Source organism: Pristis pectinata, chromosome 24 (assembly GCF_009764475.1).
Source record: "Pristis pectinata isolate sPriPec2 chromosome 24, sPriPec2.1.pri, whole genome shotgun sequence".
NCBI classification, from domain to species: Eukaryota; Metazoa; Chordata; class Chondrichthyes; order Rhinopristiformes; family Pristidae; genus Pristis; species Pristis pectinata.
This window is the reverse complement of record NC_067428.1, coordinates 21,667,342-21,685,846: the sequence shown is the minus strand read 5'-3', so window position 1 is coordinate 21,685,846 and position 18,505 is coordinate 21,667,342. Positions and strand designations below refer to the sequence as shown.

General features: G+C 38.9%; 1 protein-coding gene across 2 annotated transcripts in view; it reads right to left on the bottom strand.

Annotated features, from left to right (window-relative positions):
- Nucleotides 1–1,681: 1,681 nt before the first annotated feature.
- LOC127582685 (calcium/calmodulin-dependent protein kinase type IV-like) overlaps nucleotides 1,682–18,505 on the bottom strand; it is a 95,466-nt gene continuing 78,642 nt past the window's right edge. Inside the window, exons 8-11 of one of the 2 annotated variants that reach the window (XM_052038236.1) lie at nucleotides 11,771–11,846; nucleotides 8,198–8,324; nucleotides 7,026–7,178; nucleotides 1,682–6,106 (exon numbers count right to left, since the gene is read on the bottom strand). In XM_052038236.1, coding sequence (XP_051894196.1) covers nucleotides 5,960–6,106; nucleotides 7,026–7,178; nucleotides 8,198–8,324; nucleotides 11,771–11,846 — 503 coding nt within the window. In that variant the 3' untranslated portion in view covers nucleotides 1,682–5,959. The remainder of the gene's footprint in view (nucleotides 6,107–7,025; nucleotides 7,179–8,197; nucleotides 8,325–11,770; nucleotides 11,847–18,505) is intronic. The other variant, XM_052038237.1, reaches the window with a different exon arrangement.

Below are 18,505 nucleotides of genomic sequence, written 5' to 3'. Positions count from 1 at the left end.
ACTTGATGACTGGCTTGAACTCAGTGGGGTGAAGGGGCCATTTCCATGCTGTATCCCTCTAATGATGCTGATTATAAGCATATTTTTAAGCTTTACTTTATCCTTACCTTTCTTATGGAATCTTTATTATTGAAATTGAGAAATATGAAAAATTAATGTAATTATCTGGCACTGCTTTTCATAGATTTTAACTTAATTCTGTAATCTACTTCAGCCAACTTGCCATTCATACCTATGTAATTGCTTTTATTTAAGTTTAAGACCCTATTTTTCGGCTTAATTTTGGCACCATCAGACTGAATGATGGATTGCAAGCCTTGATTTTAATGAATGGGTCCACATCAGACCCAATCTCATTGCAGACCAGTGTCAAGCAAGGCTGCACCACCACCCCAAATCTTTTCTCAATTTTTCTTGTCACAATGCTACACTTTAACTCCAACAAGTTTTCTACCGGAGTGGAGCTAATTGAAAGAAGAAATGGGAATCTGTTCAACCTACGTGGCCTTCAGTGCAGAACTAAGATCACCTCAACTTCACATGCTGTGGTTGAGCTCAAAGTCATCATTGACATGGTCACTGAAGCTTGCAAGAGAATGGGCCTTCAACTTAATATCCACAAAATAAAGTGCTTCTACCAGCCTGCCCTCTGACAGTAAAGATCCAGAAAATATGGACTTTCTATATCTCAGAGTTACCTCTCAATAACCGCAAATCACTTTTGATGAAATTCAATATTGCTTTCAGTGTACAGCACTGCCTTAACTAACAGAGGAAAAAGTTCTTAATGATTAAGATCTTATACCTAACACAATGCTTATGGTCAGCCAGGCAGTGGTGATCCCTCCCCTCCTGAATCCAGGATTATCTGCACCTGGCATCACAAAAAAACTGGGAAGATGTCACCAATGTCTCCGTACGTACGTACATTGGACTTTTGAATTTATTAATGTTATGGGAGCTCAACCATATGTATGGGTGTCCATAGGTTGGGTGTTCGTAACCACGGGATGGCCTGTATCATCCTTCTGTCCCTGAACACTCTTCAAATTTTGGCTATTACAATCCAGGTGCACAATGCCTTCCCTCATGCATCTGTATATCAGCAACTCAGACTTCACCTTAAAAACTCTGAGCTGAAGTTTCTCAAGTTGCAGATGCTTACGGCAGATGTGGTTACTCAGAAAATGTCTGATTTGTCACATGGTGCAGTACGAATATCGTAGTTAACAGTAGAAATAATGTAAAATCATACAGTGGATGACTGTAAAATGCCTGAACATCTTAATTTAATAATTCCTTAACCACCTTCAGCCACTTTACAAGGACTATATAGACCTTGACTTCCTGAGGGCAATCCATGGGAGATTGACTCGTAGTAATCCTGGATATGTGCAATCCCTTTGAAGATGAAAAGACAGGTGGCCATTTTGGCATTGCAACAAACTCAGTTACTTCAACCTGAACAGAGAGATATGTTGGAAGCAAGGCTGTTTGGTAGTTCTTCACTTCAGGAGAGATTGGGTGAGCATAGTGCACTTGTGCTTATTATTCTATGAATAGTTATATGAGATAACCATTACTATCATACTTCAATGTTAATCCATCCTCAGGCAAGTATTACATGAATGTTTTTTATAACTGCAATTGCAAACAAATTCAGAGAATCTGGAGTCATGAATGATCTTATTTTGTAGCTTTTATTCATGATTATAGATAACATAATAACGTTTGTAGCTGCTTTCATATTTCTGCAGCTTACAGCTGCAGATGAGCTCTTGATCCATGCACCAAAACAAGAAACACACACCATTATCTGGCATCCCTTGATATTCCATTTACTGAGTGCAGATAGATAGCCAGCATGGTGGTAGAATAAAAAGTTACTTCAGAGAAAGTTGGTCAATGCAATAAAAATGACATCAAATGCAATAAGAAAGCCCAAGAAACAAATAAATATTTGAAGCACATTAAAAATCTTGCAATTTGCACAAATCAATGTAAAACATAACACATTTTCAGCTGCATATGTGTGTTATGGAATTATAACAGTACTGTTGTATCATCAAAATGCAGCATCTAACTAAATTAAACATAGTTACTACAAGATACAATCAACTGCATATTGCCTCAAGAAGATTGCAGTAAAAAGATTGCTGTACACAAGATACATTTATCTTCTACACAATACTGCTGGAAAGTCTTTAGTAAAAGCCTGGCAGAAATATTCCTCTCACACACAAGTAATGCATAGTGCCATATGGATCATTCTCAGTTAAAAAGCCATTTCATTGATTATAAATATGCATAACATGTCAAAAATTAAATTTGTTGATAGAAGTCCTTTGAAGATCTGCAAATAATTTGTAATTAATACTACATTTTCTGTCTGATGTAGTTTTATGTCATACTTTATGTGGCACAATAATAGAGAATGACCAATTTGACAAAATTATATTAAAGCTTTATTACACTAATTTAATCTTGCCTCACAGCTTAAAATGCAACAATTAATATACTTAGAAAATCTAAAACATTGGCAGTTTATCTAGTTAAGAAGAAAAACAATTGCAATCATTTTTGTAATAACCAAAGGCTTAGTTTTGGAATTTGTAAAGCAACCAACATATAAAAATGAATATTCTCACCCATTAATAATCTCTACTAATACAGGATGGGTTGGAGTTTTGATAATTATTTACAAGAACTATCTGTTTTTGCATAAAAGGCATACATTGTAATTGAAGAGAAGCACATCTTAAGGAATTTCAATATATTCAAATAGGTGAGAATTTCTGTGGGAATTCCTCTCTTCATCTGCTGCACTCCAAGGAAAGAGACGTAGAAATTCAGTAAAATCACAGAGTAATTGGGAATATTTAGGATGATTTTGCAAATGAATACAGAACATGTTTCCCCTTAAGTCAAACATAAGCTTCTTCTGAAGTTCTCAACGCTTCAATTATATTCGTAAGATTTTTCAGCCTGAGGTTTTAATGGCTTTGATGTGCTTTGTGACATTTATAGAAATGCATCTTGCTGTTCACCACCTGATTTTAGGAACGTGAAATATATATTTTTCAGACTGCTGGCATTTTAGGACATCAGATGTGTGAGTAATATTTTACCAAGTTGTAATCTTTGAACTTTAACATTTTAAGGCAAATATTTGGGGTGAGTTTCCACTAGTGCGATGAATATGCATTGACACATTCACTGACTGCACTGGGATCACCAATATTTTAGCCCAAGAACGCATGTAATATTGATTCCTGCATCTAAAGCCATTAATTAGCATTAGTAAGCAGGTCAACACATAGAAGGGAAATACTCTATCATTTCTTCTTCTTCTCTCACTTACTCACACAAACATATGCATTGTATCTGTAAACAGTAGAGTGTAAAGCCCCATATGATATGATTTATGTCTCACTGAGACATTCTAACAGAATAACCTAAAATATATGGAAAATAAATGATATTTCACAAGCCTTCATAACATTTTTGTTCTGCAACAAATTTCTAACATATTGTCCAGACCTAGAAAAGACTTATTTAATGATCAGGCTGAATACAATGAGAACAAGAAATACATATTTATGGCAGCCAAATTATGCAAAAAGAGTTAAGCTTCAATGATGCCAAGGTGGAACAGAGTTCTGAGTTATGCGATTATTTGTAATTATTGATGTAGATTGGAGATATTCTTAACTATCTTACTTATCTATTCTTACCTATCTTAAATAGGGATCTGACCTACAATGGGACCACCTCTTTTAACAATCACTATACTTCCTATAAATTTACAGTTAATTTAAATTTCCTTTGTTTAAGTGTTAAATTGTCTTAAGAGTTAAGACATTTTAAGAAATTTTAAAAAATCAAAGTCAAGAGTCAGTTGTCTAATACACAGAAGTAATTTCTCTTGAATTGAGTCTGATGATGGAAACAAGCCTGACAAATCATTCCAGCAACATAATATCAATCTAACCATTTACCAAACATTGTCAAGTGAAGACAGAAAATTGTATTCATGCATTGGGTCAGTCAGTACCCAGAAGGCAAGTTATCTTCTGATGAAGAGTTTCTGATATGTCATGAATCAAGATTTCTACTCAGTTGGCTTGAAATAAGATTTGGGTTTAAGTTACAAAATGTTAGTTTGATAAAGTCAAATTGGTCAATCGCTAGTTTTCAAAGAATCTTCTTCCATTTTTAAAAGCAAAGTACTGAAATGTTACTGAAACAAAAAGTTGAGAGTTTGACCAACTCTCCAAAAGGTAAATAAGTTTATCATAAAACTGTTCATATGGTTAACCAAGTAGTTCTTTGATTTTTGAATATTTGACTTATAATGGCATATGTGGCTTCAATTTATGGAACTATTTTTTGCTGTAATGAATAGTGTGTCAGTGCATAGAAATACATGGCACCAAAATGCCCAGAATGTACCTTTCTGATTTATAAAATTTCCCTTTAACCTTTTCCAGGAATATGTCACTTTTGTAAGTTGATGAATGGCTTTACATATCAGTCAGGTGGACAAGTGGGTTACATATTTCAAAAGCTCCAAAAATACTTTCAATTATAATGTTGGATTGCATTTATGAATTGGGCACAGCAGGTGGCTGGCGAAGCAACTTAGCCGGTAGAGGAGCCACGCCAATCAAATATTTTTGATTGATGGTTGGATGAGCCAGTCCTAGACATTTGGAAGAAGAGGTGAGATGACGCTTTTGGAATTTCCTGTATGGGTAACAAATGGAGCTCATTTGAAATGGAACAGTATGTTCGAAAAAAATTAGGGAGCGTATCAACTTTTTCAAGGAGACATTATCAGTTTAGTGATGGAAAAACAATACTAGAAAAGTAAAATACTGTGTCTGCTGGAATCTTTTTAGTAATGCTGATTGGTAAATTAGAGGTTCACTCTAGATGTTACTAGGCGAGAAAAGAGACTTGAATGAGATTTAATATCATATCAGTATTCTAACAGTTGTATTTAATGTAAAATTAAGAACTGGCTTCAACTTATTAGCATACTTATCAGTCTGTCCATAAGAAGACAGGAGAAATGAATATTGGTGTGTGTGATATTGCAGAATACAATATGCACAAGACGACTTATTGTCACTATCCCTGGGCCATGCTTATTATATAAATAGTTACTGAGCAGTAAAATGTACCCCTGATAGTACAAGACACAGGTTTTTCTTTTAGAAGTGACAAGGAATGCTGAACCTGAGAGAATAGGGAAGACCTGGTATCTTCAACGGCCTATTTTCCTCTTTCAAGTTTGGGCTAATCTGCTGTATAGTCAACAATTTTTGTTTTTATTCTAGACATCCATTTTTACTACCTATTTTATCAACTTATGGCTAATTTATGATTAAAATAGTATAAATTACATTTAACAATATTTGCTTGTACGGCTATTATTTTAGTCCGCTTTACACCAATTGATCTGTTCAGTCAAAGCCTGTGGACCAATTTAACCCAGTAAACATCACCACTAAAAGAAGTTGTATTAGTTTTGCAGCAAAGCCCTTTCCTCCTAGTTTGTTTTAATCACTTAAATTAATGAATGCCATTTACCTCTAGGACAAAATCTCTGCTATTTAAAAAATATTTGAGTGGATATTACATCCAATAAATGGACTGTAAGATGGTTGGATACCAAAACTGCAGTCATCCTATATTTATGTATTATACTTTTGTAGATCTATACTGAATACCACAGCATAAAATACTATAAATATATACACATCTTCACTCATGATTTGAAAATCTGCCATATTCATACTACTAGAGGAAGATGCAGAACACTTCTTACAGATTATTTTTTGCAAAATACGTCATTGCTATTGATTTGGAGTACTGCTCCAGTGAACCTTGCCAGCATTCTTTCCATAACTTCCAGTGAGGCAGACAGTCCATGAAAGTAACGTTGAGAGCCTTGCTATAAATTTTGCCCATTTTCTTTATCGGGACTTTGTTCTTGAACAGAACTCGAATTGTGTCTTCCTTTGGCACTATCATGATTGCTATGGCTATGGTTGCTTGCATTTCCTAATCGGCTCGAGGCTACCACAGCCTTAACGGCTGCCTGCAAAAACATGAAAGGACAGATACAGACTCAGTTTAACATTTCACCTGAAAGGCAACACCCTCAGCAGCACAATGTGTCTCAGTACTGCACTGGATTGGCCTAAGGAGTCGGATTTGAATGCCTGATCTTCTGGTTTAAAAAAGAGAGTGCTACCAACTGAGCCATCTGACACTTGATTGTAGAATTCGCTCCCACAAAAAGCAGTAGATAATAACTCAATAATTTAAAATCTGAGATGGATGTTTGTCAAAGGAATTAAATCATATCAAACTACTGCAGGCAAATAGATTTAGGATACAGAAATTTGTAAGGGAATTAGATTTAAGATTGATGGAATTCACTTGTGGGCTGATATGCTAATATGACTGCCTAGAAATTGAACGGTGCCAAAGAAGTGCATTGAACTACTGGCATATAGCAGGCAAACAAAAGTTCTGATCAAGGGCCTGCTCCTGCAAAATTCATTATCCCAAAAAGTCATGATCTATTTGGCACAACATTTCAGATCTCTAGCCACTGGGTAATGCTGATTGAACTTTTTGGTCTTCAGAATATTTCAGTCCAACAGCAACTCTCTCCATATGTCACCTTTGGTAGTGAAGCAATGTGGATTCAATGCAATACCATGGATTATGAATGAATGTTCCTCCTATTCAAATGGCACTGAGAATAGCCCCAGAAGACACAATAGTTGATGAACCATTAGGTTAGTGCTTCAAACAAGAACAGTAATGTAACATTACAACTAATTCCTACCATGAGACTGTGCGTGTGTGTGCATGCATGTGTGGATTTACAGAAGTAGGCGTGGGCATGCCGAAACATTTTTAAAGCAGAAATTTAGTCCAGGATGGATGTATTCACATAAACTTTTCTTAAACTAATTTATTACAAAGCTCCTTGGAAATTTACTCACTTTAAGCTTGCGTCTTGCATTAAATTCTTGCATTTTCTTCTGTGCATTGTCCATGTGAGCAATATTGGCTGCCTTCCCAGTCACCCAGGGGTGTTGGAGGGCCTGCTGAACAGTTAGTCGCTTCTGTGGATCTTGCACTATCAGTTTTCTGACCTATATGTAAAGATCCAAGAGCTCAGATTGCACACAGTACCTGATTATAACCTTTATAACAAGCTGAACAATAAAGATTTTCATTGTGCTGTTTACTTCTTTATTCACTGAAGGTACAATTCTTTCTTACCTTTGCTGTAGCCTATGCAATCTTTTTATTCATTGGGAGTGGAAGAAATAGAATCATCTGCCAAGCTGAATAATACAGTCTAAGATTTGGAGAGATTCAAAATACAGTTGGATGGTAAAACAGTTGGTGTCTGAGTATTGAATTTCAGTGTTCTTATATAGAGAAGGATATAATTTGTTGAGCGTAGAGATCTTGTAAGTCAGCAATTTGACAATTCAGCAAATTCAGTGTTTAGAGACTTTGGGTTTACATTAAAGCCAGTTCAATATCATCCAACCAAGATTAATTTATGCAACTCTCTCCAACACACTTCAAGCAAAAATCATCCCAACTAGACACATCCAGAGCAAATCCAAGTTTCTTCAATGTTTTACAACAAACAATCTGCCGGAGGGCAGCACAGCGGCACAGGGCCGCAGGGTCCTGACGCAGGGTTTCGACCTGAAATGTCGATAGTTCCTTTCCCCTCACGGATGCTACTCAACCCGCTGAGTTCCTCCAGCAGATTGTTTGTGGCTCCAGATTCCAGCATCTGCAGTCTCTTGTGTCTCCTTCTTCATTGTTTTATACCGATTTATATACCATCATGCTGTAAGATGTCCCTGCCCACAAAACTGTAATCAAATTGATTGGAATGATGATATTCTATTAATGGTACTGTCTTCAGCCCTTCGGAAAGACTCTTAAATTAAACCCCTCTTAGGTGCAAGGGAATAAATATCACCTTACACAAGCTTTTAAATACAAACTATTTCAGAGATGGATAACAATGAATTAATACTGCTGAGTACTTTTAAAAGACTCTCAGTCATTAAAAGATATACTGTCCTATAATATGTTAAAAGATACACTGGCCTACAATGGTTTCTCAGATCCCTGCAATATTTACCAAGTCTTTTGCATTTAGGGACACATCATCCCACCAGGGGGAGACAAACTCATAGTCACAGTTTAAGATTCTGCTGTACATATACTGGTCACCCCGGGCATCAAAAAATGGTTCAAATCCACAGAGTCTAGGAAAGAAAGCAAAAGGTAACTGTCAGGCAGTATTTGAACACAAAGTGAAATTAAAAGGCATATGTAGTAATTGATGCAAGAGATCTACTACAGTTGAAGAACAGGTTTGGGTTAATGACCTTTTATCAGAAGTTATAAATCAAACAGGCCCCGTGCTCAGCTCTCTTGTCTGGTACACTGATGACTGTATTGGCACTGCTTCCTGCTCTTGTGCAGAACACTAAAGTTTCATCTCCTTTGCTGCTAGTTTGCACCCTGCTCTCACTTTCACATGATCCATCCCTTTTCCTTCCTCAATTATCTATTTCCATCTCAGGGGATAGCCAAACGTCAAACATCCCCTACAAACCCACAGACTCCCTGAGCTATACTGACTATACCTCCTCCCACCCTACTTCCACTATTCTCCCATTTTCACTGGCTCTGTCATAATTGTTCTGACGAGGACACCTTTAACCCTCCAGTGCTTTTGCGATGTCTTCTTTTTTCCTGAAATGTGGTTCCCCATCCATCATAGTTAACAGGGTTCTGAACCACATCAGTTCCATTGCCTAACACTTCTGCTCTCAACATCTCTCCCACCCAGAGCAAGAATAACATTCCCCTTGGTCTCACCTTCCATCCCACCAACCTCCACATGCAACAAATTGACCCACATAACATCTGCCACCTTAATGTGATTCTGCCATGAGAAACATCTTTCCTTCTCCTTTCAATATTCCAAGTGAAGCACACCCCCCACTGTTCATTCTACCATCTCCACCAACTCCTACACCCCTTCTCAGAACACCTTCCCATGCAACCTCAGGAGATTCAACACCTGGTCTTTTACCCCTTCACTTCCCACAACATTTCCTTCCAGGTGAAGCAGCAATTCACTTGCACGTTTTCTAGTGTACTGGATTCAGTGCTCACAACAGGATCTCCTCTACAATGGAGGAACCAAAAGAAAAATTGATTGACCACTTGGGATAACACCCCCATGCAGTCTGCAAAAGTGACCGTGAGCTTCTAGTTGCCCATCACATTAATTCTCCATCCCATTCTCGGTCTGACCTCCCCGTCTTTGGCCTCCAGAGAAATCCAAGGTAAGCTCGAGGAACAGCATCTCATCTTTCAACTTGTTTCACTTAACATTGAATTCAACAATTTCAGATAACTAATCTTTCCATTTGCATCAAAATTGGCCAATTCTAATGAAAGGTCATCAACTTGAAAAGTTAACTCTATTTTTCTCTATGTGATCTGCTGCGTATTTCAGGCATTCTCTCTTATTTCAGATTTCCAGCATTTCTTTTTCTGTTTCCTCTCTTTGGATTCATCTCCTTCAATTTACGTCGCTTCCAGGCAGATCAGCTGTGATTAACAAGCCTTTGTTGTCCTTTCTCATCCAGCACCAGCATCACTGGGTTACTTAACCTTTCTTGGTCTTCTCCCTATTGTAGCCACTCCCTTTATATTCTCCACCTCTCCCCCCTCTCTACAACTTAAGACATGTTCATCTACTAAATTTTCCTAATTTGAATCAAATGTCAGACCTGAAATATTTCTCTATTCACAGATGCTACCTGACCTGCTGAATATTTCAAGCATTTTCAGGTCTTAATGAAGGCACCATATGATGTTATCATACAAGCTTCATTTGTTAGAAGAGTTCTTCCTCCACTATTTCTGGATATAACAAAATGGCAGAGCAGAAGTAGATACGGGTGCAGAGATGTGCATGAGTTTCTGTCCATTAATTTTTACAGCAGATCTGCTGAAATGAAATGCTAGACTACCAATAATGTTGAACACTTGCTAAGAATCACCTCTGTCATAGTGTGTCATACTTTCAATCATATTACACAGTGTTCAGTAGGTAACATGAAAGCTGCAACTGCAGTCCTTATTGTGGGTCCTAGTAAGGATTGCGGAGATGTGCCCTCTGTGAATGGATCTGGGAATTACCAGGGCAGAGTTGTACCATCTGCTGCCTGGATGCTGACAGAGGCTCAGCAGCACTGGGTTGACACATTCATTGACACTCTTGGCCAGCTGTAGCCTGAAGCTTGATGCAACCCTTATGCAATGACTAACCTTTAAGAATGTTACTCGAATTTACAAAATGGACCATTCAACACCACAAACATCATGTACAGTGAAGAAAGGGGGTGTTGGTGCTGGGCTGCTCTAGGAGACAGACTCTTAAAAAAAATCATTGGGTAAGGTCCTGTCCTCTCTGTGATGATGGAATGGAAATATTCACAGTTATACAGCACAGAAACAGGCCCTTCAGCCCAACTCATCCATGCCAACCAAGATGCCTACATTAATCCCATTTGCGTGCATTTGGCCCATATTCCTCTGAACCTTTCCTATCCATGTACCTGTCCAAATGTCTTTTAAGCATTGTAATTGTACCTGTCTCTACATCCTCCTCTGGCAGCTTGTTCCATACGCCCACCACTCTATGTGTGAAAAACTTGCCCTTCAGATTCCCTTTAACTCTTGCCCTCTCACCTTCAACCTATGCCCTCTAGTTTTAGACTCCCCTACAGTGGGAGAAAGACTGTGACCATCTATCCTATCTATGCTCCTCTGTAAGGTCACTCCTCAGAATTCTCTGCTCCAGGGAAAACAGTTCCAGCCTATGCAATCTCTTCTTTTAACTCAAGCTCTCTAGTCCAGACAACATTCCTGTAAATCTTTTCTGCACCTTCTCTAGCTTAGTGCCTTTCACATCCCTTCCAGGACATCCTTAATCCCTGTTCAATCAATTAAGTATTTTTTAAGATTGGAACCTCCGTTCCCAACCAGAAGGTTAAGGTCCCTCTTGAGGAGTAAGTATTGCCCAGGACACGGGGGTCTTCCTCAAAATAGCCCCATGAAATCTTTTCCATCTACCTGCAAGGTCAGTCGGGGCCTTGGTTTAAATCAGATATGGACTCAGTGACCTTCTTCTGTATCAGTAAATGGGGATCTGTAAATGGCAAATTGTTATCTCAATGTGGACAATTCAGCACAAGCAGAGTCCATTGACTGAGTGTTGACTAAAGCTTAGTCCAGATTTTTCAGTGCAAGCAGTGAGAGTAACTCCTGTGCACCAAGCAATGTTGCTTGGGACCAGTAAAGCAGCTCAAATGTGATCAGATTCTGCATTTTCCAAAAGATGGCTTTTAAATAAAGCTGTTTTATTTTCTCATTTGCTAAGACAGGCTTTATCTGCAGGTTTCCACTATTTATGCAGGTATTTCATCAGCTTCAGATTAATTCAGCTGCCTATATGATAAGGCCAGCAGTTCAAATTAATGTCAGCATGAACCCAGGCCCTAAGGCTGGTCATCTTTGGGTTACTTCTGTTTTAGTATGCACACTTTGGACAAAACATATTGCAAATTGGTGGCTTCAGCCCAAGTTATTCGCAACAGTGTTAGCATGGTGCAAATGTCTCCATACTTACAAGATGTAGGTAATGACTCCAACAGACCACATATCTACCTCGGGTCCATAGGTACAACCTCGCAGAATCTCAGGTGCTGAAACAAAATGGAAAAGGTGGAAAACCAGTACCTTTGTTCATACTGTTTTTGATCTCTGAAAGTTCCTATATTATAAAATTAGAATTCAATATTCTCTAAAATATTCTGTGAATTTTTTTTATATTACAAAAACCTGGTATCACCTGATGGATCCAAGTCTTTCACAGGATGTGTGTATTGCTAGTGCTTACTGCCGATCACTAATTGTCTTTCAACTGAGTGGCTTGTTCAGTTATTTCAGAGGCTAGTTAAAAGGTATTGGGAGGTGTGGAATCATTGACAGAAAAAAATGGGTAATTACAATAGATTTCCTTCTCTAAGGTTATTGGTGGACACAAATCCATCAGTTTCATGATCATTTTATTCCTGATGATATTATTTGTACAAATTTCTCAGCTGGTATGGTGGGATTTGAACTCATGCCTCTAAGCCTTTACTCTTGACCTCCCAATTGGTAGTCCATTAATGCAATCGCTCTGTCACTAATATGCAAGCCCTGTGATCAATAGGAATTACAGGACAATGACTAGAAGTAGAAACTGTGAGCTCAATCACTACCATTGTCCGGTTTAATCCCCGTTTATACCAGCTAACAACACAAACCAGGGATTAAACCGGACAATTTCCTGGTCCATGTGATTCAGATACTTATTGTCTAAACCTCTGAACTACTGGGGAGAGTCACATGGATTAGATCTTTAATGTCTGGCACTTAAAAAGATGAAAGTAACACTCATCCTCAGTGACCCAATGATTGACTGTCACATCATAAAGTAAAGCAGCTCAAATGTGATCAGATCAATACAATACCAAGTGACTAGAAGTGAGCCTCCTCAGTCCTATCGAAAGCAGGACAGCTGGAGATTACATGTTTTTACTCTATAAAACAATTCTCACCATAACCCCAGAAAAAAATCAGCAATTCTCTATATTAAGAATATCCCTTCTTGTAGCGCCAAAGTGACTTGTTAGGAAATTTATTATTTTCATTTCTTGCCGAGAAAACATCCTGATTTGGATGATGTACATGCATATTTCAACTTTAACATAAAAAAAAACAGCAGGTCATATAGTCCTTCAAGCCTATTCCACCATTTAATAAAATGGACGATCCGATAAATTGTCCACTTTCCTGTTGGATTTCCTTATTGTTCAAAAGTTGATTGATTATACCCATGGATTGAGCACTTACATCTTAAGGGGAAGACTTGGCTAGTTTTCATTCTGATTCATAGAAAGTGATATTCTTTCCAGGATTGATGCTAATCCCAACAAAGTAATACTGGAAAGGACAACAGGACAATGGACTCCGCTAAAGACTTTATAGGATACTGAAGCAGATGGCAATGAGGTGAAATTTCTTGAGGATTCCCACTCTTTAAAGTTATTGCTGTCACCTATTTACTGCCAGCATAAGGTGAATATGATTATTCGAGCCTGGAGTTGAAGTGTTTGGAACTGGTCAACCATTTCTGAATCTGGCTTTTGGGCGAGTTCATATACCCGTCATGGAGGGGCAGAGTTGGGTGGGGAAGCCCCTCGAACAATGAAAGGGGTATCACCTCATCACTTGAGTGGGAATAGTGCTGTTTGTCTGTGCTTTTCTTTAAAGTTTACACAAGTGAATGTAACGACCATGAATGTTAATGCTTTGTTTTTGCACTGTTACTTCCTTTGCATATATTTTTTTTATCATGAATAAAGTCTAATATTGAAATTTTAAAAAATCAATCAAGAGCAAGTTAATGAAGTCCGGGAGTTCTTATATTTCCTTAGGACATAGAAGGGGGCCATTTGGCCCGTCAAATCTAAGCCAGCTATCAGAGCAAACTCATCAATCCCATTCCCTGATTTATTTCCCTGTAACCTATTACTTCACACAACCTACTAACAGCCCCTTGATTCTTCCACCAACCGCCTGAGACTAGCAGTTGTTTACAGTGGCCAATTAATCTACCACCCAGCATATCTTTGGATTGTAGAAGGAAACCGGAGCACCTGGGAGAATGAGTTAAGTTAGCCTTGGCTATCTTCTCGCCTGATACCTAATGTGTGGATTTAACCCAAGAGATGTCATTGCCCTTTGCAGCATATCAACAAAACTAGAGCTTGTCTAATAGTTAAACATATGGAGAGTATTTTTATTAATATCATCTTGTGATGGTGGCAATGAATTATACTAATTAAATAAGCGGAAAATAGTAGGGGGCATGAGAAACTGCAGATGCTGTAATCTGGAGCAAAAAACAAACTGCTGGAGGAACTCTGCGGGTCAGGCAGCATCTGTGGAGGCAGAAGGATGGTTGACGTTTCAGGTTGAGACCCTGCATTAGGAGCAGAATATAGGGAAGAGTTCTCAAGGCTTTAAATTAATCAACCAGGAAGGGTTGAGGTGAAGGGAAATTTAGAAAGTTAAAGCAAAAGGACATCATAGTGCAAGGTAGTGAATAGGTAATGATAACTAGATTCAGATAGGAAAGGCAAAGCATACAAAGGTAAGGGCAGCATAGTGGCACAATGAGTAGAGCTGCTGCCTCATCACTCCTGCGACCGGGGTACACTTCTGATAGAGCACTGCAGCACAGAAACAGGCCCTTTGACCCATCTAGTTCATGCCGGCCTGGTTTTCTGCCTAGCCCCATCTATCTGCACCCGGACCATGGCCCAAGCCATGATCTCCGGTGTTGTCTGTGCAGAGTTTGTATGTTCTCCCTGTGACCATATGGGTTTCCGCTGGGTGCTCTGGTTTCCTCCCACATCCCAAAGACGTGTAGGTTGATGGGCTAATTGATCACTTTAAATTGACAAATTGACCCTACTGTGTAGGTTAATGGCGGAATCTGGGGCAGGGGTGGGGAATTGACGGGAACGTGGAGACAGTAATGTGGCTAGGGTAGGATTACTGTAAAAAAAAGGGATGGTTGCTCGTTGACCTGGACTCAGTCGGCCAAAGGCTGTTTCTATGCTGTATCTCTCTGTGTCTCCTTGACTCTACAGGAGTGCGTTCGCAAGTAGAGTTCAAATGGGGAAGACGTTACAAGAAAGAATTAAAGGCTTTTTATCTGAATGCATACAACAATAATATCAAGGTAGACAAATTAAATGCACAAATAGAAATAAAAGATTACAGTCTCTTCACTACTGCAGAAACAAGTTGCAAGTTGACCCAGGCTAAGAAATAAATAATTTTGGGCATTTGACATTTCAGAATGATAGAAAGGAAAAGGAAGTGGGATAGCTCTGTTAAGAAAGGATAGAATTAGTCATAGGTGGAAATGACTGAGGAGATTTTCAATGGAGATAAGAAATAGCAAAAGAAAGAAGTCACTGGTGGGAGGAATCCATGGGCCAACAAACAGTGCAGAATAAATCAAAAAATAACAGGTTCTTGAAAAACAGGTAATTGGGCAAATTTGGCTGAAATAGATAGGAAAAATATATTAAAAAGTAAAATGGTGGATAAGCAGCAGCAGACATTTATGAAGGTATGACATAATTCTTAACAAAAATATTCAATTGAGAAATAAAAACTACAGAAGAATGAGCCATCTATGGCCAACTGAGATGCTAAAGAATTGAAAGAAAATACATTAAATGTTGTGAAGGTTAGTGATAGACCATATGACTATGACAATTTTAGACACCAACAAAAGATTACCAAACAACATTGAGAGGGAGACAATAGATTAGGAGAGAAATATAATAACAGACAGTAAAAGTTTCTATAAGTACATAAAAGTGGAGCGATTGGCTTAGGGGAATGTCGGCTCCTTAGTGGATAAAACTTGGGAATTAATAATGGGAAATAAGGAACTGGGAGATGAAAAAATATTTTGCATCCACCTTCATGGTAAAAGACACTAACAGCATTCAAAAAAAGCAGAAAAAGCTGGGAACAAAAGGGAGGGAGGAACCTAAAACATTCACTATCACAAGAGAAAAGGAAATAAATAGCCAGACCTGATGGCTGGCTTCCTAGATTTGTAAACAAAGTGGATGTGTAGCTAATGGATTCATTGGTTGTGATCTTCCAAAATCATCCAGATTCTATTAAGGTCACAGCAGATTAGAAAATGGCAAATATAACACCCCTATTCACGAAAGGAGGGAGACAGAAAGCACTGAAACTTAGATAAACAGGAGCAAGAGAAGGCCGTTTGGCTCTTGGAGCCTGTTCCACCATTCAATATGATTATGGCTGATTCTCTTTCTCAATACTATACACCTGTTCCCTTCCCTTACCTTTTGAGTCTAGAAATGTATCTATCTTCTTCTTAAATATATTTGGTGACTTCCCTTCACAGCCATCTGTGGGAGAGAATTCTACCGGTTCACCACCTTCTGAGTAAAGAAAATTTCCCTCATCTCAATCCTAATTGTCTTCCCCTGTAACTCTGACTGTGACCCTAGCCACAGGAACAACTTCCTGCATCCAGCCTGTTAAGCCCTGTCAGAATTTTATATGTTTCAATAAGATCTCTCATTCTTCCAAAATTAGAGAATTCAAGTCTAAAAGGAATGGCAGGGGTGATAATTAGGCAACAGACTCTCCTCCTGATCTACCCAGTTCCTCCTACACGCACCCCACCCCTCCAGCCCCCGATTACCCTACTTCTTTCCCCGCTTCTACCCACTCCATCTGACCATCACCCACACGCTCCTCCCACTGGCTCCTTCCCCCACTGTTCCCATCTGCCGTCCCCTTATTTGGCTCCATGCTCCACCTTCCTCTCCGATCAGATTCCATCACCTGCAGCCCTTTGTTGCCTCCAGCTCTCACTCCCCAGTTTGCTGTTTCCACTCTTCCCTCCTCCATCTGCCTATCACCCCTCCTCACCTGGATCCACCCATCACTTGCCAGCTCTTGCTCCACCTCTTCCCCTCACCTCTTTATTCTGGCTCTCTCCTCTCCGCTCTACTCTTTCAGTTCAGATGAATGGTCTTGGCCCAAAATGTCAACTTCCCTCCACAGCTGCTGCCTGACCTGCTGCGTTCCTCCAGCAGATTGTTTTTTTGCTCCAGATTCCAGCATCTGCAGTCTCTTGTGTCTCTGGGCAACAGATTCTGATTAGTCCCACCAACCAAGATGCTTCCTAACTATATCTGCAGGATTTGTTGCACTAAACTGGAAAACAGACAGCCAAAAGCAGGGCTACAGCACGTTACATGAATACAGTACTAACACATGGCCTGAGGCCAGCAAGCCAGAGACAGTAATGGACAGCTGTTGAACTGGCTCCCCCAAGCAAACCACTTAATTCAAAGGTAGTTAAGACTGGGTAATAAATCCTGAGTTGGAATTTAGAATGGATCATTTATAGGTGCAGAGAATCACACTTCATGATTTAAACACCTGAGATTTTTACTTTTCATTTTTATTTTTCTGTTTTCTCTATTAACCCGATGTTTATCCCTAGAATTCTCTTTCTGTATCTGATTTCATGTTGAAGTCACCCACTCTAATTTACACTTGTTCAGACCGCATGCTGTTCATTTCACAAACTGATTGATTGGTTAAGGTGTTGCAGTTAGCTCACATCCTGTGAATAAATACAAAAAAACAAACAAGGAGGTTGTGTTATTTTGTAAAATAATTAGATCGGAGCAGGAGCTAAAATTAAAAGCCTGACATCTGTCACTGGGATAATGCTGGTGTGCATTATTAAGGAAGAAGTGACTAGACATTTAGAAAACCATAAGACAATCACACAGAGCAACACACAGAATGCTGGAGGAACTCGGCCCAAGATGTCTGCTGTTCATTTCCCTCCATAGATGCTGCCTGACCTGCTGAGTTCCTCCAGCATTTTGTGTGTTGCTCCAGATTTCCAGCATCTGCAGCCTTTCTTGTGTCTACAATAACGCAGAGTTAACTTTATGATAGAGAAATCATATCTGTCAAATTTATTGGGGTTCTCTGGGGACTTAACAAGCAGAATGGATGAAGGGGAACCAGTGGATGAAGTGAACTTTGGATTTCCACAAGGCGATATATACAAAGGTTCTAAGACCTCAGGGCACAGGGAGTAATATATTAGCACAGGTAGAGGATTGACTAACAAGTTGAAAACAAAGAGTCTGGATAAATGGGTCAAAATTGTTTTTAATAGAGTACCACAGGAGCTGAAGCTCAACTATTTTCAAAGTACGTTAGTGAATGAGCTGAATTGAGTGTACAGTCGCCAAATATGTTGATGATATAAAGGTGGGTGGGAAAGTTGTAAAGAGGTCCCTAAGAGTCTGTAGACAAAAAAATATGGCAGTGGAATGTAATGTGGAAAGGTGTGAGGTTATCATTTTTGTGGAACAAATAGAAAAGCATAATACTGTTTAATTGGATGAGGAGTGAAAGACTATGGAATGCTGCTGTACAGAGGGATCTCCGTGTCCTCATACATTAAGTACAGACACTTCAAATGCAGCTACAGTAAATAGTTAGAGAGGCAAAAGGAATGCTGGCAATTATTGCAGAAGGAACAGAATGGAAAGGTGAGTGAATCTTGCTGCAACTGAACAGAGCATCGGTGAGACCACAGCTGGAGTTCATGTGCATAGTTTTGGTCCCCTTATTTACACAAGAATATCCTTGCTTTGGGGACAATTTAGACAAGGTTCCTAGGATGAAGGGGGCTTCTTATGAGGAAAAGGAGAATAAG